This window comes from Myotis daubentonii, chromosome 7 (genome assembly GCF_963259705.1).
Source record: "Myotis daubentonii chromosome 7, mMyoDau2.1, whole genome shotgun sequence".
Taxonomy (NCBI): domain Eukaryota; kingdom Metazoa; phylum Chordata; class Mammalia; order Chiroptera; family Vespertilionidae; genus Myotis; species Myotis daubentonii.
In genome coordinates this window covers 63,048,429-63,075,767 of record NC_081846.1, presented here as the reverse complement: position 1 = coordinate 63,075,767, position 27,339 = coordinate 63,048,429, and the positions used below count along the sequence as shown (strand labels likewise).

General features: G+C 39.1%; 1 protein-coding gene across 1 annotated transcript; it reads right to left on the bottom strand.

Moving 5' to 3' along the window:
* Positions 1-2,554: 2,554 nt before the first annotated feature.
* Positions 2,555-19,124, bottom strand: NMI (N-myc and STAT interactor). The gene is made up of 8 exons (XM_059704508.1): positions 18,832-19,124; positions 16,147-16,233; positions 15,286-15,381; positions 12,192-12,354; positions 8,557-8,663; positions 8,283-8,469; positions 4,360-4,466; positions 2,555-2,978 (listed from the first exon to the last, which is right to left on the bottom strand). The coding sequence occupies exons 2-8, from the start codon at positions 16,225-16,227 to the stop codon at positions 2,793-2,795; spliced, it is 927 nt and encodes a 308-aa protein (XP_059560491.1). The 5' UTR covers positions 16,228-16,233; positions 18,832-19,124; the 3' UTR covers positions 2,555-2,792.
* Between the last annotated feature and the right edge of the window lie 8,215 nt (positions 19,125-27,339).

Genomic DNA, 27,339 nt, shown 5'->3' with positions numbered 1-27,339 from the left:
TGTAATAGAGTTTATTGCAGGTTTTTGTAACAATTCCACCAATGTAAATTAAACTTTTATTTTGTTAGGCCACTGAGATTTGGGAGGTGGTTACTTCTCTAGATAAAGAGAAGTAACATTCAAACCTGACATAGAAACTACCACATATCATATAGAATTCATGCATGTTTAATTTGCTCCCATTTGGGGGGAAATTTTTGCTTTTCTCTCTTGGGGATGGGGTGAGTGTATTTTGTATGTGAAGAAGAGTGATCCAGAGATTGATGACCAGAGGATCAAAACAGACTGTGCTTCTTATCATTCTGGCTCCACTCTTTCTGGTCCTCCTCATTTTTAGACAAAATTTTTTAGTCTCCTTACGTTTCAGTGAGGCCATGTGATTATTTCTGGCCAATGGGATGTGAGAGGAAATGACACAGGTCAGTGCAAGATTTTCCAACATCACGTTTCCCCACCTCCAGGATTCCAGAAGAATGTCTTAAGACGGGGCCTTCAATGATTAGGACAGAATTCCCTACCAACCTTTGTTAGACATTCAACATGAATGAGAATTAAACTTTTATTTTGTTAGGCCGCTGAGATTTGGGAGGTGGTTTGGAATCACAGCATAACCTAGCCTGCTTTGACTGATAAATCCACACACAGCAAGAGGGACTTGTAATTCCACAGATCTATCTTTCCTGACTTATCTATAATAATGAAAGCATAATATGCTAATTAGACCAGACATCCTTCCAGACAACCTTCCAGATGAAGCCGTGACTGCAAGGGAGGGATTCAGGCAGCTGCCACAGCTGCCAGGGAGGGATCCAGGGGCTTCGAGGGAGGGATCGAGGCAGCTGCTGTGGCTGCGAAGGCCTACTCTTGCACGAATTTCATGCATCGGGCCTCTAGTATATGAATAATGTCTTTTTACACCTTTAGTAAGAGCTATTTCATCCTGGACACACAATTTAAGTTTTCCTAACTTAAAATACAATGCGTTAAGTAGTCAATATAATATCTCTTGGAAGATTTTCAAAGACAACATTCCTCCTGTAATATCTTTAAAACTCTAGAAATAAGCAGGGAACCAATGCTTGATTTCTGAGATCCAGCCATATCACGCATGGGTGGTATGATGAAAAGAGAAAAGATATAATTTTCTAAAATAAGTAACATTTATAAAAAAAACTGTGCAAATTTAGAATTGAATAAAATTATCTATTTTACTGCCTGAAGAAGGCCCCCCAAAAGAAAGAAAAATGACTGCTTCAAACATTGTCCTAAATATTAGGAAAAATTTATTTCTGATTGGCAGTCTGCCCACACTAAAAAGGATACTCTCAGGCTAGTGAGACCAAACCAATAGAATTAAATAAGGTTCTTTCAATTTTTCTTCTTATATTTTGGGAAACTGAAATAATCTTACTGTTTCCAAAGAATAACTAACACAATGAGAAATTTTTTTCTAAAACAGTGAATATGAAGATTTATTATAAATGCCTAGTTTGTAGGCACCAACTCTCATTCCAAGAGAAGTGAGAGAATAATGACTACTTCTGATATAGTATAACAACTTTAAAACCTAAAAATAAAATATTGGAAAAAAAACAAAGCATGTGTTTGTCTGTGTTTTTTTTTTTTTTTAGCTTTCCTTCATTTATTTTAGATGGCAAGCAGCATTGGGTAGTTTTAGGTTTAGAATCTTTCCTAAAACCATTTCATTTCTACCAGCATTTTAATATGAATTTAATTCTACTGTTGGCTTCATGAAACATACACTATTAACATAAGGTAATTTTACCTTCTCTGAATAGGAACCCTGAATTTTATCACTTAAAGTTTCTGCAAGTTAAAACAGTGGGATGCTATTAAACTGGGTCTCTCTCCAGCTCAAGTTTTAGCTCCTAAAGGACAGGTACTGTGTTTTTCCCTTCAGGCATTCCCCAGCACCAAGCATGGGGGATAAGTAGCTCTGCATTTACCTTTCTCTTCATTCCAAGGTTTTCAATACCTTAAACCTATTTTTTTTTTTTAACCAGGAGAGTAAAAGAAAGAGAATTCTAGTCTTTACAAGTTCTGTTTGGAGAAGGGATGTCTTGCAAAGAATAGAGGGCACTTGACACGCTGGGTGAAGGAAAGTTCAAGAAGAAAGGCATACTTGGCTTTGAGAAATACCTTTGAAGCTGTGGAAATACTAAGGAAAACAGGAAATGATCACTCTTGAAGTTCCTTGGAAATTCAGTCAAGTCTACAGAAATCACAAACTGCTGAATTTAACAATTCTTTTGGAAAATGTCAACAGTCAAGTCTGCATATTGATGGAGCTGGGGTCAAAACAGAATTGGGTGTGGTGAGGGCCTGGGGCAGGAGGGTGGGGTGCTAGAAGGAGTCAGTGGGGGGGGGGGGGGAAGGGGACATCTGTAATACTTTCAATATTAAAGATAAATTACCAAAAAAGAAGGAAATAAAACAGAATTGGCCCACATGACTATGATAGAAGCAGCCAACGTGGCAGGGAAACAATTGTATCACTTACAATTGATTTCGACAGACATGGCACCAATCCACATAAGTTATGAACACAAGTGTTTTTAATACAGTGAGCTCTCACATTTGTACAAATGCAGCACAGTTGGAAACAAAGAAGAATTCAGAACCATAAAAATATATTTGTCTCTAAGAATATATGGACACTAAGAATTAAAAGTTAAAAGTTTAATTTTTTTAAGGAGGAAGGTACTCATTTTTGTAAAACACTGATAGTGATTTGGGCTCAGAAGCTCTAATTGTCATATGATTCCATAAGTCTATTCTTGAAAGTATGCTATGCAAGGCTCATTGAGAGAACATTTGACCATATCTACTTCTCCACCTCCATTCTTCGTCCGCTGAAAGTGAATGTTAACGTAATCCCCTACAGTTTCTTCATCCATCAGGCAGAGCTCTTCCATTCCCGTCAGAAGCACTGTCCTCTTAGATATTCCTGAAAATACCTAAAAAGGAAAGTAAAAAAGATAAATAGAAAATTTGCTAAGAGCTTTGAATTGCAAACCTTTACATGGATAAGCCCTACTTAATATTTCGGAGTTATCTTAGGAAAGACAGGGAACCTCAGTAAGATTTTTCAAGCAAGGGCATATCAGAGTCTGATCTGAGTTTCAGGAAGACAACTTTGGTGGCGTTAGACAAATAAAGGAAAGAAAGGCAACTCTGCTGAGAGAAAAGCCAGTGCAAGTGACAAGATTGAGTGACCAAATGAATGTTCAAGCTGAAGCAAAACAAAGAGCTAGCCCTAACCGGTTTGGCTCAGTGGCTAGAGCGTCGGCCTGCGGACTGAAAGGTCCCAGGTTCAATTCCGGTCAGGGGCATGTACCTTGGTTGCAGGCACATCCCCAGTAGGAGGTGTGCAGGAGGCAGCTGATCGATGTTTCTCTCCTATTGATGTTTCTAACTCTCTATCCCTCTCCCTTCCTCTCTGTAAAAAATCAATAAAATATATATTTTTTAAAAAACAAAGAGCTAATCATGAATTCTAGTTTTCAGGTTGGTGGACTAAGTAGATGGTGGTGTCATTTGAGAGCTGAGTAGGTTCATGGACACAAACCACAGTGTGGTGGTTGCCAGAGGGAAGGGGGGTGGAGGAAGAAAGGGGTTCTAATATAAGGTGACAGGAGAAGATCTGACTTTGGATGATGGGCATACAGTGCAATATACAGATCTTGTAACATAGAAACCCATACCTGAAACCTATCTGTTCATGTTGACCAATGTCAACCCAATCAATTTAATAAAAAAATAAAATGAAATGAAATCTAAAAAAGAAAAAAAAATCATGAACACAATCATTTGTGTTTGTCTCAGTAAAAAGAAAAAAAATTTTTTCCTTTACTTAAGGTATATAAATATTTCCCTACTCCATTCTCTCCTTTTTAATTGGTAATAAACTTCTATGATATGTCAATAAATTACAATTTCAATTAAAAACAAATAAACACCTGAGTAGGAACAGAAAAGGGGGGCAGGTTTGGATTAAAGATAATGAATTTAGAGAAAATGAGCAGGAAACATTATTTTTAATGCCCAATGACAGTAGACACAAGAGAGAAATGTAGCTATGCCTCTGCATAAAAAAATATTGTGTCATTATTGGAGTAATTTTAATTTTTAAAAGTATATAATAAATTAAATAAGGTACACTAAAAGATTCTTTTAAAAGACAAACTCATTCTGCACTAAGCAGATATGAGGAAACTATTTTGATATCCCTCTTTAATAAGATTCAGACAGTAACAGACTCACAACTTTTTCTTTATTTTTTGTGGGGTGGGATCAAGCGGTAAGTTCCCAAAAATGGAAGAAAAGAGATGACCTCACCTGAAACTTTTTCAAGTGAGTTTCCATGTACGGTGCAACAACAACTTTGTGGCAGTCCTGGTTTATATACAGCGGATAGTCTTTCTTTTTCAAAATCCTGTCAGCAACTAGGAGTAAATTTTTTAAAATTACTTTATTTATAGCATAACATTTTAAGTTAAAGCTTCCTTCCAACAGAACAGTATCACAATAAACAGTAAATTGAGTGATTAAATTTTAAGAAATTGTAGTCTGTTTTAAAGACTTCAAAGTACATAATTCTGAAACCTGTAAGACCAAACATACTGAGGTTTAGATAGATTCTTCTCTCTTGAAATATTTATCAGAGTCAATCAAAGCAGAGAGTTTCAATGTCCTCAAATAGCCTCACCCAAGTAGCTACAAAAAATGCAATTATCATCAACAAAAGGAAGATAAACAATCCAATCAAAAAATGGGCAAAGGACCTAAATAGACACCTTTCAAAAGAGGACATTCAGAAAGCCAAGAGACATATGAAAACATGCACAAAGTCACTAATTATCTGAGAGATGCAAATCAAAACAACAATGAGGTACCATCTCACACCTGTCAGACTGGCTATCATCAACAAATCAACAAACGACAAGTGCTGGAGAGGATGTGGAGAAAAAGGAACACTTGTGCACTGCTGGTGGGAATGCAGACTGGTGCAGCCACTATGGAAGACAGTATGGAGTTTCCTCAAAAAACTACAAATGGAACTCCCATTTGACCCTGTGATCCCACTTCTAGGAATATATCCCAAGAAACCAGAAACACCAATCAGAAAGGATATATGCACCCCTATGTTCATAGCAGCACAATTCACCATAGCTATGATCTGGAAACAGCCTAGGTGCCCATCAGTAGATGAATGGATTAGAAAACTGTGGTACATCTACACGATGGAATACTATGCTGCTCTAAAAAGGAAGGAACTCTTACCATTTGCAACGTCATGGATGGAACTGGAGAGCATTATGCTAAGTGAAATAAGCCAGTCAATGAAGGAAAAATACCACATGATCTCACTCATTCATGGATAATAGAGACCATTATAAACTTTTGAACAATAATAGATACAGAGGCAGAGCTGCCTCAAACAGATTGTCAAACTGCAGCGGGAAGGCCGGGGAGGGTTGGGGGGCAGGAGGAAGGGGGGTAAGAGATCAACTAAAGGACTTGTATGCATGCATAAAAGCATAACCAATGGACATAAGACACTGGGGGATAGGGGAGGCTAGGGGACTGTCTAGGGTGGGGGTAAAAATGGACACATATGTAATACCCTTTGTAATACTTTAAGCAATAAATAAATAAATAAGTAAATAAAGATACAACACAACAGAAAGAATCAACCCCCCCCCAAACAATGCAATTATCAATAAAAAAATGTAATTACCATCTGCAAAAAATAGCCCACCCATTCTAAAAAAGTGTTGCCCAGTTTCTAAAGAAGTATCCAGAAAAACTATGATTAGAATCTGATATATATTTTATAATATATATTTTACTATATATGTATGTATACACCATATACTATAGTGTATGTGTTTATGGATGTGTTAGTTATCCTATAACTAATACATGATACTCAGTAAACTTATATAATGATGTTAAGCAAAGGGGTTGGGGGAGTATTGAATGCTATTGAGAAAAAGTGAAGGCAAATAGTAATAAAAATTCATCAGTCTCCTCCAAAACAAAGAATAATCAGGTTTATGTTTATCAGCATTTTCCTCCTAGAAGGTAAAAAGGCAATGTGTCAAGACAGCATAAGATGCAATAGAAACAGTACAGAAGAATATCCAATCACTTTGGTTTTCTCTCCTCTCCCCAGTCCACCTTGGATCGGCAGTATGTACAGTGGCCAAGAGTGCAGGCCCTTGCTGGCAAGTATGTGGACATTGCTGGTAGGAATGTAAAATGGTGCAGCCATAGCGAATAACAGTGTGGCAGTTCCTCAAAACATTAAACATAGCAATTCCAGCAATTCCAGAAACATCTAATCGTAACTACAGCGTAGGCGAAAGGGAAGGAAATGTCTCAATTTTTACTAAACTAATGCTCTTCTCTATTATTTCCACTTTCTTTAGAAAGCATGGATTATTTTGTTATGAAAAAAAAAACTAATCAGTCAATGTTTTTAATTATATGTTGGATTTCTATTATATGTGCAAACCCAGAAGCCCTAAGACTTGGAGCAAGAGATTTTTGACATTAAGGATCACTTGAACAAATTAACAAAAGCAGCTGTAGCATCTTCTATTTTTAATCATAAGAATGTAAGCCTCCCTAAGATGATTTGGTAATAGTCCATTTCTATCTAAAAAGGGAACAGATGTCTGTCTACCTGTTCTTTCCAAGGAAGACCCCTTGTCTTCCCTGTTATCGATTTTCTTCACCTAAGAGACCCTTGTCAGTCCTAATAGGTGGGATGAAACAGATAGTTTAGTATTTATATATATTAATATATTCATAATAAATATATATGTAAATTTCTCTGCCATACACCCCCTGTGTGATCTTGGGTTAGTTACTTTACCTCCCCAGGCCTCAGTTTCCTCATCAATAAAATGGTATTCTAACCACCTCCAGAGTTGTGCTGCTGATCAGAGGAGATAAACATATATAACACCTGACTCCATGCCTGGTATATGATGAGGATATATGTACTCATTATGTGTAATATTACCATTCTCAGTAGCATTCATGAAAATCATTTTCAGGACTCTACCTACCATTTTATGAGATTTAAAAACAACCCCCTATTTTTATGCTGTCTTATAAATTCCAAATAAAAGAGGTAGAAAAAGTCTAGTAGTTTTTTGATGGAGTCTTTAGGGTCTTCTATGTACAGTATCATGTTATCTGCGAATAAGGACAGTTTTACTTCTTTTCCAATTTGGATGCCTTTTATTTCTTCTTCTTGTCTGATTGCTATGGCTAGCACTTGCAGTACTATGTCAAACAGGAGTGGTGAAAGTGGGCATCCCTGTCTTGTTCCTGTTCTTAAGGGAAATGGTTTTAGTTTTTGCCCATTGAGTATGAAGTTGGCTGTAGGTTTGTCATATAAGGCTTTTATTATTTTGAGGTATGATCCCTCTATTCCCACCTTGCTGAGAGTTTTTATCAAGAAAAGGTGTTGGGCCCTAGCGGTTTGGCTCAGTGGATAAAGTGTTGGCCTCTGGACTCAAGGGTCCCGGGGTTCAATTCCAGTCAAGGGCACATGCCCCAGTTGTCAGCTTGATCCCCAGTAGGGGTTGTGCAGGAGGCAGCCAATCAATGACTCTCTATCATTGATGTTTCTAACTCTCTCTCCCTCTCCCTTCCTCTCTGAAATCAATAAAAATATTTTTTTTAAAAAAAGATGTTGTATTTTTGTTAAATGCTTTTTCTTCATTGATTGATATGATTATGTGATTTTTGTCTCTCAATTTGTTTATGTGATGTATCACATTTATTGATTTGTGGATATTGTACCATCTTTGCATTCCCAGATGGACCTGGAGAGCATTATGCTAAGCAAAATAAGCCAGTAAGAGAAAGATAAATATCACACGATCTCACTCATATGTGGGATATAATGAACAATATACACTGATGAACAAAATAGATCCAAACACTAAGAAACACTGGATAGTCCAACCACAGAGAGAAGGCGGGGGGGGGGGGGGGATCAACCAAAGGACTTGTATGCATGCATATTAACATAACCAATGGACACAGACACTGGGGCCGTGGGGGGCTTGTCCTGGGGAGGGGGGAGGGAGCAGCAGGGAGGGGGCGTCAATAAGGGAAAAAGGAGACATATGTAATACTGTCAACTATTTTTTAAAAAAGTAGAAAAAGAATACCTTTAGAAATGGCAGAACATAACTGAAATGGTAGAGTATTTATTAACTTTCTAAATATGTGAATACCTCCAGTTTCCACAAATGTGATGACAGCACTTCCAGCCTGCTTGTCATACTCTACGCATTCCACTTCTCCGCCTCCGTTTCGGGACTTACAAAAGCTCAGTTCTAGCTTGTCTCTCATCTGACTTTCAGGCAATTCATCAGGAATTTCAGTAACATTGACCTTCATTTTAGACACTCCTACAGAAACCTGGGAAATCATTTCATGTTCAGAGATATGAATGAGAACACTGTCCATGTTTAAAAGAATTCTGAAAAGTTTCAATCACCATGTTACCTGGAATCTGACTCCTGAGTTTAATGGAACTGGCTTCGCCATAACCTCCACACCTATATCCATTATCTGCACATGATGTTTCTCCATTCTGATCACATTTTGGGCAACTGAAAAATAAATTGGAAAGTATTAATTTCCAGTATTTCAATATATTTTTACCCTTTTGGTTTAATAACAAATTATCCTGGATGGAGACTTGACTTGATACAATACAGTGTACAGAGGATGTGCTGTAGAATTGCACACCTGAAACCTATATAACTTTAATAACCAGTGTCACGGCAATAAACTCAATTAAAAAAGAACAAACTATCCTAAATATTTTAAATTTTAGTTAAGTTTTTCAAAATTTCTTTAGAGAGAGAGGAAGGAAGAGGGAGAGAGAAACATCTAGGGAAAGAGCCTGCAACCCAGGCATGTTCACTGACCGGAAACTGAACCTGCGACCTTTGGGTGCACAGGAGGACACTCAGCCAATTAAGCCTCACGAGCCAGGGCAATTTTCTTTCATTTTCAAGGATCTAATTTTGAAAACTTTTCTTAGGATTTCCAAGTGATAATGGTCTTGTCACCAAAGTAGGATATATTAATGACAAAATACATCAGCAAAAAATACAACGTAGAAATTCTCATCAAGAGCCTAGTAATTCTTCAGAAATTCATACATGATTTCAGTAGTCACACACCCTTCCTTTCCACTGTTGACAATTAACAGAGATTTCCCTTAGGACATTGAAGCACAGCCAGAGATTTCTTCTGTGTTGCGTAAGCTGGGGAAGCCTTTGTGGGTCAGTGTTATCCTGACAATCAACCTTATGTATCATCTGTTGCTCCTTTTTAATACGTTACAAGCACCACAGAAGTAAATATTTATCTTTCTCTCTGTCCTTCCCAAGGATTACATATTAAAGACCACCTAGGCTTGAATACCAAAGAGTAAATCTCTTTTTTTTTTCTTTGCCATATTTAATTAGGAATTCTACTTTCATTAAAATGTTTTTGAGATAATTCATTGACAAGTTGAGAGCCTTCCTGTGCCAATCACAAAACTATCACATTAAATGTATCCGTGCAAATAAGAGACGCTCAGGAATATAATTATGCCAAAAATCATTGGAATTGTAAACAGCAACTGTGTGTCCATTTAAAATGCATGTGGGTGTGTTTATTTTTCATTGTGTGACATGAGAGCTTATAACTCTTCAGTTAGTATTCAGAGCTGTTTGCTCTAATTTGTCATGAAAATAAGAGATGCCCACTCCTGGTCTTATAAACCTCGCATGTGTTTATGGCAACCAGCTTGCACACCACAGCTGGAGGAAGAGAGAAACTGGGCTAGAAGACAGGGCCTTGTCATGTGGGAATTCACATTCATTGTACTATGATATGACTCTTGAATTATGACTTTTTTGTTAATGACAACGGACAATAACAGAAAATATTAATGAAGTAATACTTAAATGATGCTCTTTCCCTCTCACTCCCCACACCCAAACCTCCAACATCTGGTGATCTGACGCAGCTGAAAGGAACCACTTGTGCTTCAACTTCTGTGACACTGACCGTCAAAAGCCAACTCCTGTTAATTATATAAACCCAAAGTTGTCCCAGGAGACCAGGACCTCAGAGCCATGCCCGTGGAGGAAGCAGTGATGCAGCTGTTTCTGAAGAGAATACTTTTCTCAGGTAATTCCTGTGCAGAATCCCCGCCTCCCACATCCTCAGTTCAGTCTTTCAGGTTAATCCTAATGCCCACGGCCAACTGCCAGCACGGCTCTTGGTCTCCCACTCCACCCTCAGCTGCAGGGGTGGACCCAGGGTGAACGAATAGTATGAGTATATACTGACCTGCTAGAAGGCCATTGTTTTGTTTTGTCTTGAATTAAGGTAAAACTGACATATAACATTATATTAGTTTCAGGTGTACAACATTATATTCGATATGTGTATATATTGCAAATTGACCACCATACTAAGTGACCATCGCCACCACACAAAGTAACAAAGACATTTATTGTAATGAGAACTTTTAAGATTTACTCTTCTGGTGACTTTCAAATATGCAATACAATATTGCTGATTACAGTTGCTATGCTGTACAGTACACCCCCATGGCTTATCTATTTTATAACTGGAAGGTTGTACCTCTTGATCTCTTGAATCCCTTTCTTTCTAACACTTACTTTCAGGCTAAAGTAATGGACCAAACACCAGGAGACATGAGTTACAATAACAGCATCAGAGCACTTGAAGGGTTTGTGAAGACCATCTGACCCCTCCCATAACTTTTTTGGGGGGTGGGGGGGGTGACAGGGCTAAAACCTGAAGGACCACCTTTATTTTAATTTTTTTTAATTTTTAAATCATATATATAATTGATTTTAGAGAGGAAAGGAGAGAGAAATAGAAACATCAATGATGAGAGAGAATCATTGATCAGCTGCTTCCTGCACACCCCACACTGGGGATCAAACCCACAACCTGAGCATGTGTTCTGACCGGGAATTGAATCGTGACCTCCTGGTTCACAGGGCAAGCTCAACCACTAAGCCACACGGGCAGGGCTATTTTTAAAATCTTTATTGTTGAAAGTATTTCATATGTCTCCTCCCCACTCCCGCACCCCCACTGACCTCTTCTAGCCCACCCTTGCCCCAGGCCACCCCATAACTTGACATATGGTGGTCTGCTCAGAGGAATGCTGCTTCAGTAGAAAAGTAAATAGGTATTCAGTGTTTGGCTCTCAGCTCTGCAATTTGTTAACTGTATGAACCTTGAGCAAGTTCCCTATCTTCTTTAAAGTTCCCTATCTTCGTTTCTTATCTGGAAAATTCCTAACTTGTAGCAATAATAACAGCTAACATTGACTAAGTGTTTATTATGTGTCAGACACTGTGCTAAGTATGTTATCAACATTTCTCATTTAATACTCAAAGCAACTCCATGAGGTAGGTATGACCACAAAGCCTGTCATAAAAAATCTTGAGATTTATAAAGAACTCGACCCAATTCACACTTCTAGCAAGTATGACACTAAAGGCCAGATTCTCCTCATTAAGGTGCTCCCAACTCTAAACAAGACCCTATACCATGGCTGAACGTAGCAAACATCAGGTTCCATCCCACATCTCTGCCTCCTGAGCTCTGTCCATCCATTGGTCATACGCCCTTTGGTAAATCACATAAACACCTGCGAATCTGTTTCTTGGCTATAAAATGTAAATAGTAAATCTCTTACATTACAGAGTCATGTGAGTATAAAATGAGATAATGTCTGTGAGAGCTCTCTGATAACTGTGTAGAGCTCTATGTCCTTAAAACATCAGTATTATCATTTGGAAGTGCCCGGTAGAATAGAAAGATGCTGGTATTGGACATCACAACACTTGGGCTTGAGTCTCAGAACCATTGCATTTTCAATGAGTGATCATATTCAAGTCACTTAATGTCTCAAAGTCAGTTTTCACATCTATGAAATGGGGATAGTCATACCTGCCTCAGAGTTTCACTTTGAGAATGGGATGAAATAATATGTGTAAGATTGTAAAGCAATAGTCAAATATCTAGGACAGCTCTTTGAAAGTGCAAGTGCTTTCCAAGGGTAACTTGGTCACAATGTTGAACATTCGTCATACCTTCTTCTTCTTCAAAGGTGATGAGTGCTTCTCCTTTTTGTAGCTCATAAGGAACTTGTGAGCTCACTTGAAATGAACAGGAGATATTTGAAAACCTGCTGTCATCCTCAGGATTCTCTAAAGATGTGAATTTCATCTTTGTTTCGGGAATATCCTCTTTAATCTATTTCAAAATGAAATGTTTGATTAAAATCAAGACAAGAAATAACTTAAGCCCTTCCAGTGATAAGGTGATCTGATCACCCAATAATTCATTCTCCACTGATTTCAAAATCCCACAGAATACTCAGTGTGGTCTTATTTAATAACGTTAGTCATTGCTTCTGCCCAGGTAAGTCCTCAGTAATGCAATCAGATGCTGATCCTTTCATCTTATTTCACAGATCAAATTATAAGTATATAATCTCTCACTTTTTCTAATCAATATTTAAACTGGTCAATATTGTATAGTGTTTGTATCTAAAGACTACGTCCTTCATGAAAGTACCTTTTAAACAACTGTGCCAATAATAGGCTAACTCACAAAGGAATCATTAGACAGAATGTTTATTCTTCTTGCAAAGAGGTAGGAAATGGAGTTGGGAGTACACTATAGTTAATTTGATAGCAAACCCAGAAAATTTCATCCCAAAAGAAAGACTCCTGAATTATATAGTTTATTTTTTAATAAATTAAGCTTTTTATGAACATTAAAAAATGCAAAGGAAAAAAAATACAAAGGAATACATGGAAGAAAGTACATCTAAAATGTACCATGTGGTGGTCGAGGTTACAATTACAACTTTTAGTAATAATGATTTAAACAAACATGATATGTCCATATCTGCAGTTAAGAATACAACATATCCAAAATGTCACCTATTTTTCACATTTTCCCATTTTAATTTTAAAGCCTCACTTTTCCTTGTGTCTCTTTTATAGGCAATTATTCAGCCGTAAAATTATGAAGTTGTAAAACATATTAATTTCCCCAAACTTTATATTATACATATGATCCTAACGCAGTTTTTTAAAAATGCTGTGCTGAATAAATGGTCTGAAAACTGAATTATATAATTTAAAATATATCAAATTTAATTTCTCCCTTCCCCACTACCTGCCCATCAAAATTTTAACCAATACCACAACTTAGGTTTATAAAAGTGTGAAGGGACACTATCAACAAGATTTGTAATATGGAGGATAAAGTTAAGTGGTTATACTTAGCTGCTTAAAAATCAAAGGAATCAACAGATCTATACAATACACATAAATGCACAAATGAATTTTGCGTTTTCATTTCTAGTTCCAGTGCTGAAATAAAAGGTTATCATGAAGAGATTAGAAATATTCATTGAGTCATTTGATCTAATCTTATACTCATTGTATACCTACATATGACTTCAGTGGAATTTCTGATTGCCATCACTCCAATTTCAAAACAATCTGCAATGTCTGAGAAAAGGCAAAGTGTTTCCCAATTATATAGAGATATCCAGTACACAGGCATACCTGGTTTTATTGTGCTTCGCTTATTGCACTTCGCAGATGTTGCATATTTTACAAACCGAAGACCCTCCTCCAGCAAAAAGATTACGATTCTCCGATGATTCAGATAACGGTTAACATTTTCAGCAATAAAGTATTTTTTAACTAAGGAATTACATTGTTTTTTAGACATAATGCTATTTCACACTTAATAGACTACAGTATAGTGTAAACATAACTTTTATATGTACTGGGAAACCAAAAAATTCACATGACTCACTTCTATTGCCATATTTGCTGTATTGCAGTGTTCTGGAACTGAGCCTGCAATATCTCTGAGCGCTCCTGGAGTGAGAGTGAGAATACCTGATTCTAGTCCTGAACACACTGTAGCAGAAAGCAAGTCATTATGCCCTCTCGGCCACAGCTTCAGTCCTCAATAAAGTGGATCAACCGAGCTGGTTGGTTTCTCAAGGCCCTGTAAGTTCTAAGACTAACTGATTCTGGCTCCAATCCGAAGTAGCCAGAATCTTAAATCTTCTCTCTAAGTGTTATAAACATGGGAAACTGCACTTCCTGATATTCAATATCCTATTCCCCATTTCAGAGACAAAAAATGGCAATGCTTTAAGCATTTAAATCATGTAGAGAAACAATTATGGCCCAGACAGCATGGCTCGGTGGTTGAGCATCAACCTATGAATCACGAGGTCATAGTTCAATTCCCGGTCAAGGCACATGCCCAGGTTGTAGGCTCGATCCCCAGTGTGGGGCATGCAGGAGGCAGTGATCAATGATTCTCATTATTGATGTTTCTCTCTCCCCCTCTCACTTCCTCCCTGAAATCAATAAAAATATATTTTAAAAAATAAAGAAACAATTATGAGTTGTTATGAAGAAAAAAGGGGGTGAAAGTTATGTCTAATTCAAATACAGGAAAATTTAGGAGAGACTAATGAAGATATACATTCTTTTTTTTTTTTTAACTGTACAACTCATTTAAATTACTGTAGCACCTTGGATGAGAACAACAATAAAAAAAACTTTGTGAAAAGACCAAGAATTTGGCCCAAAAGTGATTGAAAATGACCATCATTTTTTGTGTGTGTTTTTTTTAAATTCCGCTAATGTATACATAAATGCAAAAAGTGCATTATCCTAAGTGTACAGCAAGGTGAGATTTTACAAAGTGATCACACACGGGTGACCAGCACCCAGATCAAAAACAAAACATGACCAACCAACACCCAGAGGCCTCTTGGGTTCCCTTCTAGTTCCCACCTTGTAGTTCCTATCATGCTAACTTCTAACATCCTGCTTTTGTGCTATATTTCAGTGGAAGCATTCCTTTTTTGGCTCTACACTGTGTTCATGAAATTCATCCATGATGTTAGATGCAACTGTTCATTCTCATTCTGTGTAGTACGTCATTGTGTGAGTGTACCCCAATTTATGAACTCACTCTACTATGGAGGGGCACTGGGTTATTTTCACGTTGGGACTATTACAAACAGTGGTGCCATGGATGACCATAATGTTTTAAAACTGAATTTTATATTATGACATCCTTTTTTTCTGAAAAATGGCATCATTAAAAATGGGATACATAAAATAAGTAAAGGTGTACCTGAAAGCTTCCGGGGGCCTCTTGTAACTCCGTTTCAAGCTTTTGGATCTCCATCTTTAAGTAAATATTTTCCTTTAATATTTGATCAATTAATTCCTAAAAAAAAAAGACACAAAAAAATATATAAAATAGCACCAAAAATTTAAACAGCTCCTGACCTCATTTTTCTAAAAGAATTAAAGAAGCTAAATTTCTCTCACCCTGAACAAAGCAAAGGAAGACATTAGACAGTCCCAGAATAAATATAATCATGTGAATAATAAATGTGTTTTATAACATCTCCTATCACTCCCAAATGTTATTATCTCCATTTCACAAACAAGGAAACCACCTTTCACACAGACCAAAGTCACAGAAATTTTTATAGTAGAGCAAGGATTGAGACCCAGGTCTTCTGAGTCTAAGTCCAATGCTCTATCAACTCCTCTCCCAGCTATTTATGACTACAATATGACTTTCAAATTGCACATCTGCTACTCTGGGAAAACTGTTTTTTAAATGCTGTGATTTCATTTTATTTTTTTGCTACCTTGACATGCCAGATATATGGCATGGGTAAAAGGTTTAAGCTACCTGAGCCTCCCTTCCCTCTTGTTAACTATGCTCTTAACTTCTGGGTGTAAATCAAAGAAATGAGGGAGGGAGGGGAAAAGCACTAATGTTGTAAGCCTTGGAAAAGACAAAACAGAAATATGTTCTTCTTTTAACTTTTGAGTAATGGAAGTAAAACTATTTCAGAAAACCCTAATACCCTCCAAAATTCAAGGTAATGTTGGATAAAAATGTATAAAACATGCTTCACTGAAAAGCAAATGTATACAAATTAATTTTTTATAATACCCAGTGATTTTTCCTATTTACCTGCTTTTGTCCACATGTCATAAATTCTTCATCTTTCAAATACTTCTTCATAACTTCGTTTATATCTTCACCAGCCGCCATGATTCCCTAATGTCATAAATGTTTAATATTTTAAAAACAGTATATACACACAAACTCAATAAGAAGGAAATAACAAGTTTGACCCTTTTACGGAAAAAAACATCTCTCCTTTGCTACATCTTCCCCCCGTCATCAAATTCTTTATTATCATGTGGCTTCTATCCAAACAAAGTCTGTATTTCAAGTAACTTTACACCTATAAATATATAAAAGGGTTCTAAAAAGCTTTTGCTTTTCCACAAAGTAGTAGAAAATGATAGGTATTAACATTCCTTTGTAGTAACATCGCAATCATAATATGCTCCCTTTTAAAAGATTACTATTTTGGTCTTCTAGCCTTTCTAGGACTGAGAGAGAAAGATACAAGACAGCACCTTATGGTTCCAAAAGCAAGGAAGTGCTCAAAGAATGATGAGGACATGCAACAAGGTCAAAGGATCCAGCTTGCCCTGACTGGTTTGGCTCAGTGGATAGAGCGTCGGCCTGCGGACTGAAGGGTCCCAGGTTCAATTCTGGTCGGGGGCATGTGCCTTGCTTGCGGGCACACCCCCAGTAGGAGGCTGATCGATGTTTCTCTCTCATCGATGTTTTTGACTCTCTATCCCTCTCCCTTCCTCTCTGTAAAAAATCAATAAAATATATTTAAAAAAAAAAAAGGATCCAGCTTAAGGAGGTTCTCACTGACCAAACATGGGAAGAAATTAAGCATACCAGTAAATAAGGACCGTAACAATTTCAATCCAGAGCATATGAGTCTATACTGACGTAAATAAATAAGTTAAAATTATGATGAGGAAATGATCATTTAGTGAATTTTAAAATACTTCCCCACAATTAAAATCCTTATTAATTTCAAAGAGGAAAAGAGTAACTTTTGTATTCTGGAGAAGCAGCCAGACGCCACCAGAATGAAATAATCAAAGTCAATAACGTGGTGACCGTAAATCCTATGCCATGTGATAGGGTGCACTGAGAACACAGCATGACTCCTATGATATTCCTGCCAAAGATGCACAATCTGAATCTAAGCATGAAGAAACATTACACAGACTTCAAAAGTGTCATGTTCATAAAAGCACAGGAAAGACCAAGAAACTGTGCCAGACAGACAGAGACTACAGAGACATCACCACTAAACGCAACGTGCGATTCTGAACTGGGTCTTTTTGTTACACAGGATATTATTGGGACAACTGGCAACATCTGAATTGGATCCAAGAATTAGATGTCAGCAATGTTCAGTATCAGTTCCCTGATTTGGGTCATTGTATTTCAGTTATGTAGAGAACACCTTTTTGTAAGAAATACATATTCAAGAATTCCAGCCCAGCTGACATGGCTCAGTGGTTGAGCTTTGACCTAAGAACCAGGAGATCATGGTTCTAGACCCCATCAGGCCACATGCCCAGGCTGTGGGCTGGAGGCAGCCAATCAATGATTCTCTCTCATCATTGATGTTTCTATCTCTCTCTCCCTCTCCCTTCCTCTCTGAAATCAATACAAATACACTTTTTTCAAAAATATGGAGATCATCCTGGATTATCAGTGGGGCCCAATGTAATTACCATGGGCCTTTAAAATGGAAGAGGAAGGCAGCAGACCAGAGTCAGGGTGAGAGGTGACAACAGAGCAGTCAGAGAGATGGAATGTTGCTGGCTTTGAAGATAGGCAAAGGGCAGCACTGAGCCAAGGAAGGTGGGCAGCCTAAGGAGTCGGAAAAAAGGCAAGAAAACAGTTTCGCCGCAACAGCCTACAGAAAGGAAGGCAGCCCTACAGACTCACTGATTTTAGCCCCGTGAGACCCAGGTTGGGCTTCTAACCTCAGAATTTTAAGATAATAAATGTGTGGTCTTTAAGCTACTAAGTCAGGGGTAATTGGTTACGCCACAAATGACAAAACCAATACAAATCGCCTCCACCTACCACCTATTCTAATATATTCTTATCATTGTGGGACAAGTTCTAAGAGACTGGAACCTTCCCATTTGCATGCCTGGTAGCAACAGAAAAGATTGGGGGCAGGAAAGGAAGAAGGAGGTAATTCGTTAAAATGGTGATACACATACAGAGTTTTTTAAGAAACGTATGTGTGTTCTATAGACAGGGAAACCTCATATTCTCCTTTGGATGTCTCTGAGAAGAATATCCCTGCCTGTTCTGAGAAGTGAGGCGTGACTGCCAAACCCTGTGCCTGCCAGGAAGAGTGCACCTCCTTGAAGAATCAGTTTGTCTAAGAACTGTCTGGAGACGCACTGCAGGAACAGCGGGGAAACGCACACCAGTTTAAGTTTCAGTTTCTCAGAAGAAGCAAAGCAAACTAAGGAGCCGGGGTTAGAGGCCAGGGTCAGCGAAGGGAGGGCACAGTGGGCCCGGGGGCAGACGCGCCCCCTCGGTGGCACGTCGCCCGCCCCAGCGACCTGGGAAGCGGGCGGCTCAGGGGCGCGGGGGGCGCGGGACGCAGAGCCACCGCCTGGGCGCTCTCGGCCCCGTCATCGCGCGCGTCCAGGGCCCCGGGGAGCCCTCCTCCCTCCCCACTCAGGGCCTCTCCAGCCCCGGACGCCTGGGAGCAGGGATGGCAGTCGGGGAACGGGGCGCCCCACTCACCCGCCTCGGCCCGCCGAGCGCCGCACCCCAGGTCCAAAGTGCCCGACCTTCCCGGAAGCCTGGTGCGGCGGCTCCAGGGGGAGCTCGAGCCGAGCGTCCGGAACCCCGGGAGCGGGGCGGGACTCCCGGGTGCCGTCCCCCAGGTGGGTGCTGCCTTATTCCCAGTGGGTGTCGCTCAGGTGAGTGGCTTGGTTCCTTAAAAAAGAAAAAGAAAACTGCTCAAATGGCGATTTTCTCTAAAAGTGATTTTCCGGAATAGCAGACCTGGTGTCTTTATGGCTAATCACTAACAAGTTATAACAATTTTCACTTTCGGTTTTAAAAACATGGTTGTTTCGCCGGCCAGCGTGGCTCAGTGGTGGCCCATTTACCTATGAGCAGGGAGGTGAAGGTTCGACTCCCGGTCGGGGCAATGCCAGGGTTGCGGGCTTGGTCCCCACTGTGGGACGTGCAGGAGGCAGCCCATTAAAGATTCTCTCTCATCATTGATGTTTCTATAATTCTCTCCCTCTCCCTTCCTCTCTGAAAGTCAATAAAAATATATTTAAATCAAACAAACAAACAAAAACAACAATACATGGTTGTTTTTGCTCTGGCCCGAGTTGGTTGTAGGCACATGGAAAGGTCCTGGGTTGATTCCAGGTCAGGCAGTACCTAGGTTGCAGGTCCCATGCCTGATGGGGGTGCATCTGGGAGGCAACCCATCCATGTTTCTCTCTCCCCTTTCCCCTCTCTCTGAAAATCAATGAGCACGTCCTGGGGACACACACACACACTCACTCACACACACACACACACACACACACACACACACACACACTCTCACACACACACATGCACACACACACACACACGCACACACACATGGTTGTTTTGTTTTTGTTTTGAATAAATCTTTCACAAAAGTATTGTATATTGCTAGACATATTGTTCAAATAGTGGACTGACACACCAAGTAGTCAAAGTGGGCATCTCTCTTCAGCTTGAAACTTTCATTGTAATGTATTGGTCATTATAACCTTAATCTACAAATGTTTACAAGCACAAGATCAACTTTTCTGTGTCTTTCATAATGTTCTCTGGCCCCTGGAGTTGGGAAAGCTGTGGCATTCAGATGGTTTCTATGACTATGTCCCTTGAAAGTTTTCTTTTATTTCAATCTTTTGTTTTGTTGTGAAGCTTGTAAATAAATACTTCACTAGGTGTGATCTTTTGCTTTGAAAATAAAAACATCTGACTTGTTTCAATAATTTCAGGATTTCTTAATCCTACACACAGAACCACCCCACAGCTGCTCATAAATAGAAGACAGGAGGGACATGTATCAAAATGATTTCTAGGCATAAGCTCTCGTTTATAATGCTACCTACTCATATATAATAAATGATAGGTGGTCTATAAAATCAGATTAACAAAAGTCAAATTCCTTCATACCAAGAATATTGATGAGAATCAGTTTAAAGTGGTTTTTCTAAATGAAAAAAATGTAAGTGATGTGTGATAAGAACTTTCGTGCTCATCAGTTCAGTTAGGAAATATAAAAACTCCATTTGTTGCTACTTGATAATTTCTTCCATCCTACCTTCCAATTTCAGAGAGCATGAACTCAGGAGGTTATCTGGTTCAACCTAATTTCTTCTTCTGTCTTATGTATGTTTTTAATATTTTTAAAATTTTTATTCATTGATTTTAGAGAGAAAGAGAAACTGATTTGTTGTTCCACTTATATATGCATTCATTGGTTGATTCTTGTATGTATCCTGACCAGGGATCAAATCTGCAACCTTGGCATATTGGGACAATGCTCTACCCAACTGGCCTACCTGGCCAGGGCCTTATTTTTATTTTTTTATAAGAAGATTGTCGTCCCATGCACTGAAAGGTCGCCAGTTCAATTTCCAGTCAGGGCACACATCCAGGTTATGTTTTTGTCAGTTTAATTTTCAGACCCAGTCAGGACCCTAAGGAGGTAGAGGAAAACTTTTTCCTACCCTACACTGTGCTGGAAGCTGATCCACCCTTGCTGCTTGACACAGTTGCTGCAGGGAAGAAACATCTGCACAGCTTATGTTTCAAGGGACCTGGCATATATGGCATATGTTTGCTCCTCCTCTTAACGCTATGTGTTTTAAACAGGACCACCTCCCCGAGAAAGGTTGTTTCTCCAGGTGAGGATTTTTATCAGTAAAACCCCTTAACTAAGTGCCAGGCGGGTAGTTAATCACTTTAACTACAAACAATCACACTTAAGCTACATAATCTTTACTCCCTGGAATAGAGATAAGAAACACCCTAACCTTTGGAATAGAAATTGATAGGATTAAAATAACTGGTATAAATACTGATGTAACAAGACAATAAAACACAGAACATGGCAAGAGAACCTGGACAGACCTGGCTGGAAATCCAGACTAGAGAACCTCGCTATGATGATTGACTGAACGCTGCCTCTGTGTCCTTCATTCTTCGCCGACTCCATCCACACCTTTGGGAACCCCTGGACCTGTTAGGCCCGGACCCCAACAACACTGTATTATTCCGCTTCCTAATATAAAAGTCATTATGTAGGGAATGCCTATCACACTCAATATTATGTTGCACATGAAATACCCTGCACATCTCACATAAATCTACACTGCCATGATATGAAATGTACATATGCTACACATATCTTCCCCACCAGATGGCAATGAGAGCCTTCCAGACTCCCCTATAAATTCACACACACACACACACACACACACACACACACACACACACACACGTGCTTCATACAGTACAATGTATGCTATGAAGAGGTGGCATACCAGTAGTAGCAAAACACAAAGGAAAGAGCAGTCCCCTCTCTCTCAGGAGGTCATGGAGTTTTCTCCACAGAAGAAGTAGCGATTGAGTTGGCTCTTAGAGTTAGAGGAGGTGGACTGAAACAAAAGTTGGGGTGAAAAATCCCAGCGGCCATGAAACAACTTGGTAGGAATTAAGAGTTTGGTGAGTGAGCAAATCATGAGAAAACAACCTGATATCCATTATACTAGTGCTCTTTCTTTCAGAAAAGGTCTTGGATACCAGGCTTATGCTGCTGTTGCCAAAATTTTGATGATCTGGTTTGCAGTTCATCCCTGGGAAAGTCGGAAAATTTATAATGTGCCCAGAATTCTGCCAAGATCCTAGGGAATACGAAGGAGTTATGGAACCTAATTCTAGCTTTCAAGAGGTTTGCAATTGGAATATATAAAAGTAAAAGAATGTTGCTAATGTTATTGGTCTTAAATGTTCCCACACCCAAAAACAAATGGCAATTATGTGATGTGATGGAGGTGCTTGCTAACACCGTGGTGGTAATCATTTTGCAATATATAAGTGTATGAAATCAACAAGTTGTATACCTTAAACTTACATAGTGTTATGTCAATTATATCTCAATAAAGCTGAAAAAATAAAACAGTAGACAACAGAGTTTTTTTAAAAAGTAAAGGAAAATAAGTTCCCCATCCCTTGCTATCTATCAGGCAGGCAGTACTATATAGTTAAGAGCATGGTTTTGATATCAGATGTGGATTCGAATTCCCATTTCACATTACCCAGGTTTCCCAGCATCAGTTATCTCACCTGTAAAATGGAGCTGTTGTGAATGATACTGATATATGTCAAGGACTAAGCACCCATAGTAAGTGCTCAACAAATGGTAGTTGTTACTTATACATTGAGACCTTTTTTTCTCATACATTTCTTCGGCTTTATCTTCCTACCCAGAGAAGTACTTTGAAGACAAAGACCATTTTTTATTTATTTTGTGTCACCTGCAGTTACTAATAAAGTGGCTATACCTGGTACACGCTACATACTTATTCTCACAAGTGGTTAGGTACAAGACTAGGAGTCAAATACTCCGGGCCCAATGTATACATTTTCATATTAGTGTGTCTAAGTAAGTTTGTATCTGAGAATAAAATATTGTGAGATATATCAAACTTTTAGAAATAGAAGTCATCCAAGTAAAATAAATTTAAAGGATAAAGTATGTTATCCTCTTGAATCATGTCTGAACCACTGATTTATCATATAAACTTAATTGGTCGGTCAGAAAGTTCTGTCTTGTTAAAGTATTTAGAGAATAACGCCACTGTCTGACAGTGCTGGAAAAAGGACAAGTGTTTTACTCATGAACTAGAAGCTCAAAAATAAACATTGCTGCTTAATATCCGAGGCTATAAGAGATCAAGCAGTAAACCTTAATATTATATTAAGGAACTTATGTTAAAGCAATCTGAGAATATTACTGATGTTTTCCTGCTTTGCTTGTATTCAGTTTGAAGAGGTAGAATACCAGTAGAAATACAACACAAAGGAAAGAGTAGCCCCCTCCCTCTCAGGAGGTCAGGGAAAGTTTTCCCCACAGAAGAGGTCAAGTTAGAGGAGGTGGATTGGAACAAAAGTGAAAAGGAATGGAATGCTGCTCTGGCAGAGGTCTCTTAGATAAGCGATGATAGGATAAGCCCAATAGTTTGGCTTGAACTTAAAATCACAGGAGAGAAAAAGCGTAAAGAACCTTGAGATTCTTTTCTCGGAATGCTTAAAAAGAATGTGGCCTCGGGATATTGGGGAAAAAATCAAAATAGTAAATTCTCACTGGGTTATCACCCAAAATCCCAAATGAGCAAGAATCAGGCCAAGCATCCAAATAAATCATTGTAACTTCTGGGGAGCTCAGCTGTTACAAAAACATGCATAAACATACTGAGAACGGCTCAAGGAATCTTAGAAGAAATTTACTTTGCTTGACTACTTTTATTTGAAAATTTGTGATTTATCTTTACCCGAAGGGCTGTTTGAGGAGTTCTAGGGATTGCCAAGAAGAAAGATTTGGGTGCTTGAATTGTGATTATTTCCCTGGTTTGACTAGTTCTCTACAAGAGGAGTCAAATCACTGCAGCACGGAAGTTCCCTGATCTCAGAGTATTAAAAACATATCAGGCAAAAAGGCTCAACTTTTTGTTCGAAGTTAAGGTTGTTTTCTCTTGGTCTTAGGGAACCTAGTTCTACGTAGGGACATAATTCCTTCTAAGATATATCTCAGTATAGTATATAATTCTGTTGGTTTCCATTGCACCGTGTGCCACAGTTACAAGAAAGAAAAAATGTGTTTGTGGAGAAAAGACATCTTGTAAACCAGGACTTCTCAAATCCAGATGAATCAGCTGGGGATCGTGTTAACATGGCAGATCCTGATTCCATAGGTTTAGGGTGGAGGTTCTGCATTTCAGACGTAGCTAAGTGATGGTGATGGTGCTGGTCCTTCACTCAACTTTAAGCCGTGAGGCTATAGACTGACCAGTTCACTAAAATAGCAGAGAGTGGCCAGAAATGGTCATTCCAACGGACAGGTACTGTGTACTGTGTCGCTCTCGCTGTCCTGGATCAGTCAGGGAACATGAGGCCCTCTTCCTGTTTGCCAGTCTGGTGTGTGCGTCCCTGGATGGAAGACAAGACATTTGTAGGTGTCCTCAGTAGAAAGAGCAACAGTTCACCCTGTCTTCCATGCCATCTCCGACAGAGAACAATGGTCCCCTGTCTGCAGCCAGGCTACCATTACAGCAACTCTGAAATGGAAAGGGCGGAATGAACCATGAGTGTGAATTGGGTCAAAATGATGTAAAAAAGGTAGAAAGATGAAACAAGGAGAAGCCAGGAAAAAAAAAAAAAAGAACAAAACGAGTATATCTGGGAAACTTGAAAGGAATATTTTTTTCTCTTTCATTAAGTATTTATTTCAGTTTATTTTAAATAGCTTGCCCTGGGTACAATGTAACAAGATAGAATGATCTCATATGGCAGTGCTCATTTTAATAACATAATATCTGCATGGGGCAGCCTGATGATATTGGATACATCAAGCCAAGGGTAATTTGTCTCTCTCAGTGCTTCAACTCCTCCAGAGAAATTATAAATAAAAACAGGGCCCATTCCCAATAAAAATAAAACAGAAAAAGTGCCCTTCAGATCTTATTACTTAGTGACTTTATGAATTGGACTGGAAACATTATTGGCTTTTGGGAGGATGACCTCAGCTGTTTTCCAACCATTTGAAGAATAAAAACTCTAATTTTGGTACCAATACTCAAAGCAAAGTTGTCTCAGGTGGGTGAACAACGGCTGGTAGGTTGGCTTGGCTTGGATATTGCAACACCTTAAGATGACCGGGACAGCCGGGTTAAGTCTGCTCTGACCCCTACAAACTTGGGCATATGTAATGGGGTCTGGCACATAATAGGTGCACACACAAAAATGTGAGTTCTGATCATGCTTCCCTTTAACTTTCTGAAGCTCAGTTTCTGAGTTTCCTCAAATATAAAATGAAGATAGTAATGTTTACTTAATAATGATAAGGTATTTGTGAGTATTAAATGAGCTAATGTACATAAAAAATGGTTTTTGAATAGTAAATTCAAAGTAAAATAATATTACTGAATACTGTCTTCTGGTCTTAAGCTTTAAGGAGAAGAGTTGAGTTTTGGGAGTGATTTGAAATAGGAGACAATAACTAGATAATTTAAATAAAAGTTAAAATCTCATGGCATCACCAAAGCGATTGCATATAACTGTTACCATCATTACTAGCTAGTTGATATTAATAATAGGAAGAAAGCAAAGGGGAAGCCAGATTCATAAGCATGGTCATCTGGGCAGCTTCACCAGGAAGCTGCAACTTCACACTCCCCAGGGAACCACTGGTGCATCCCCTGCAAATCACTGGGAAAACGGATCAAAGAGGGAAAACTGGGATGCTGTAGGGAAGGTGCTTGCTTGTCAGTCTAACCTGGGAACATAGATCAGTGGCTAGGGGGCAGAGCAATGCAAGCTTGTGAAATCCTGAAGGCTTAATTGGTTAAGCTCCTAGTTATAACCCCAAGACAAAGAGTTCTCACTCTCTTGTTCATCTTGCTCTGTTCCTGCTTCCCTGCACTTGCTTGCTTTCTCTGTGACGCCTGCTAGCCCGCCATGTGACACAATGCACTGCAGCTGGGAACACAAGCTAAGCTAGCCAGATGCTAGCCTGGACTGTGCTTTAATATGGAGTGAGGACTCTGGGAAATGGCTTTGATCTTGAACCTGCTGAAAACACAGCTGTACTTTTCTTTTTTAAAATATATTTTTATTGATTTCAGAGAGGAAGGGAGAGGGAGAGAGAATCAATGATCAGCTGCCTTCTGCATGCCCCCAATGGGGATCAAGCCCACAACCTGGGCATGTGCCCCAACCAGGAATCAAACCATGACCTCCTGGATCATAGATTGATGCTCGAACACTGAATCAGGCCAGCTGTGCCAGCTGGATTTTTTCCATGGTGAGACAGAGGGAGATGGGACATTGGAAGGGAACTCCCTTGATATTGCATCATCAGTAAAGCTTCCCATGAAACCTCATTCTCCCGTGGGGAAATTCCTGTTCTTCTGGCACCCCAAGAGCTCCACTTCCACCAGAAACAGGTGGGGACACAGAAGGCACCCTCCCCCATAACATAACCACACTGATGTGCACTGTACAACACCCCTGGTGTTCCCTGGAATTGCGCAGTGCGTGCTAGGGAGGGTTTTTAGACTGCCAAGGCTTGCTACATTGCTAGTCTAGAATTAGGCAGAACAAGTAAGAATAAGTCAGCCAAATAATAAGTCCAAGATTCATTCATATTCTTTCGCTCTCTTCCTCTCTTTTTCTCCCCCCTCTCTCTTCCTCTTCCTCTCTCTCTCTTCCTCTCTCTTTCTCTCTCTCCTAACTATTTTTTGTCATATTATTTCATGAACTTCACTTAAAGGGACAGGTAATTGTTCAGTGGCATTTTTTGTGATCTAGTCGCCATCATACTGCCCTGAAGTTATCCCAAGAAGTAATGCAATTTTCCCTGCTCTTCATAGATCTCCCTTCTGTCGCCACTAAGATGTTCTGCTCTCCTCCTAGGGACAATGTGACCACATGGCCCAGGTCTTTTAGGACTCCATTTCAAATATTCTACCCAGTTTTATTCATGTATCGAAGCCCGGGTCTCTTTCCCTCCACACCCTCTTGCATTAAAATTCATAGTTGATGGTTTCATTTCCACAAGACTTTTCATGATGGCCAATTTACATCTGGAATTTACCCTGCTAATGACTCCCCTGTCCTTTTATGCTACACACTCCTGCAAGATTATTGTTACAAAAGTGCCACATTGATCAACTCATTCCACACCTTAAGCACTCAAAAATGGCATCTAAGATTATTTACAGCCCAAACTCCGGACTGCAAGGCCTACCCTTCCCATGGTCCCAATCCCATACTGTTTCCACAACAAGCTAGCTGCAGCTTGTCTTTTGAACTTTATTATCCAGAATCCCCTTGTTTATATCCAGCTAACCTAGTCAGTCATCCCATTCCAGAATAGCTTATTTTTTTATGTTTTTTTATTTTATTGTTTAAAGTATTACATTTCTCCTTATTCCCCCAATTAATCCCCCCTGGCCACTCCCACCC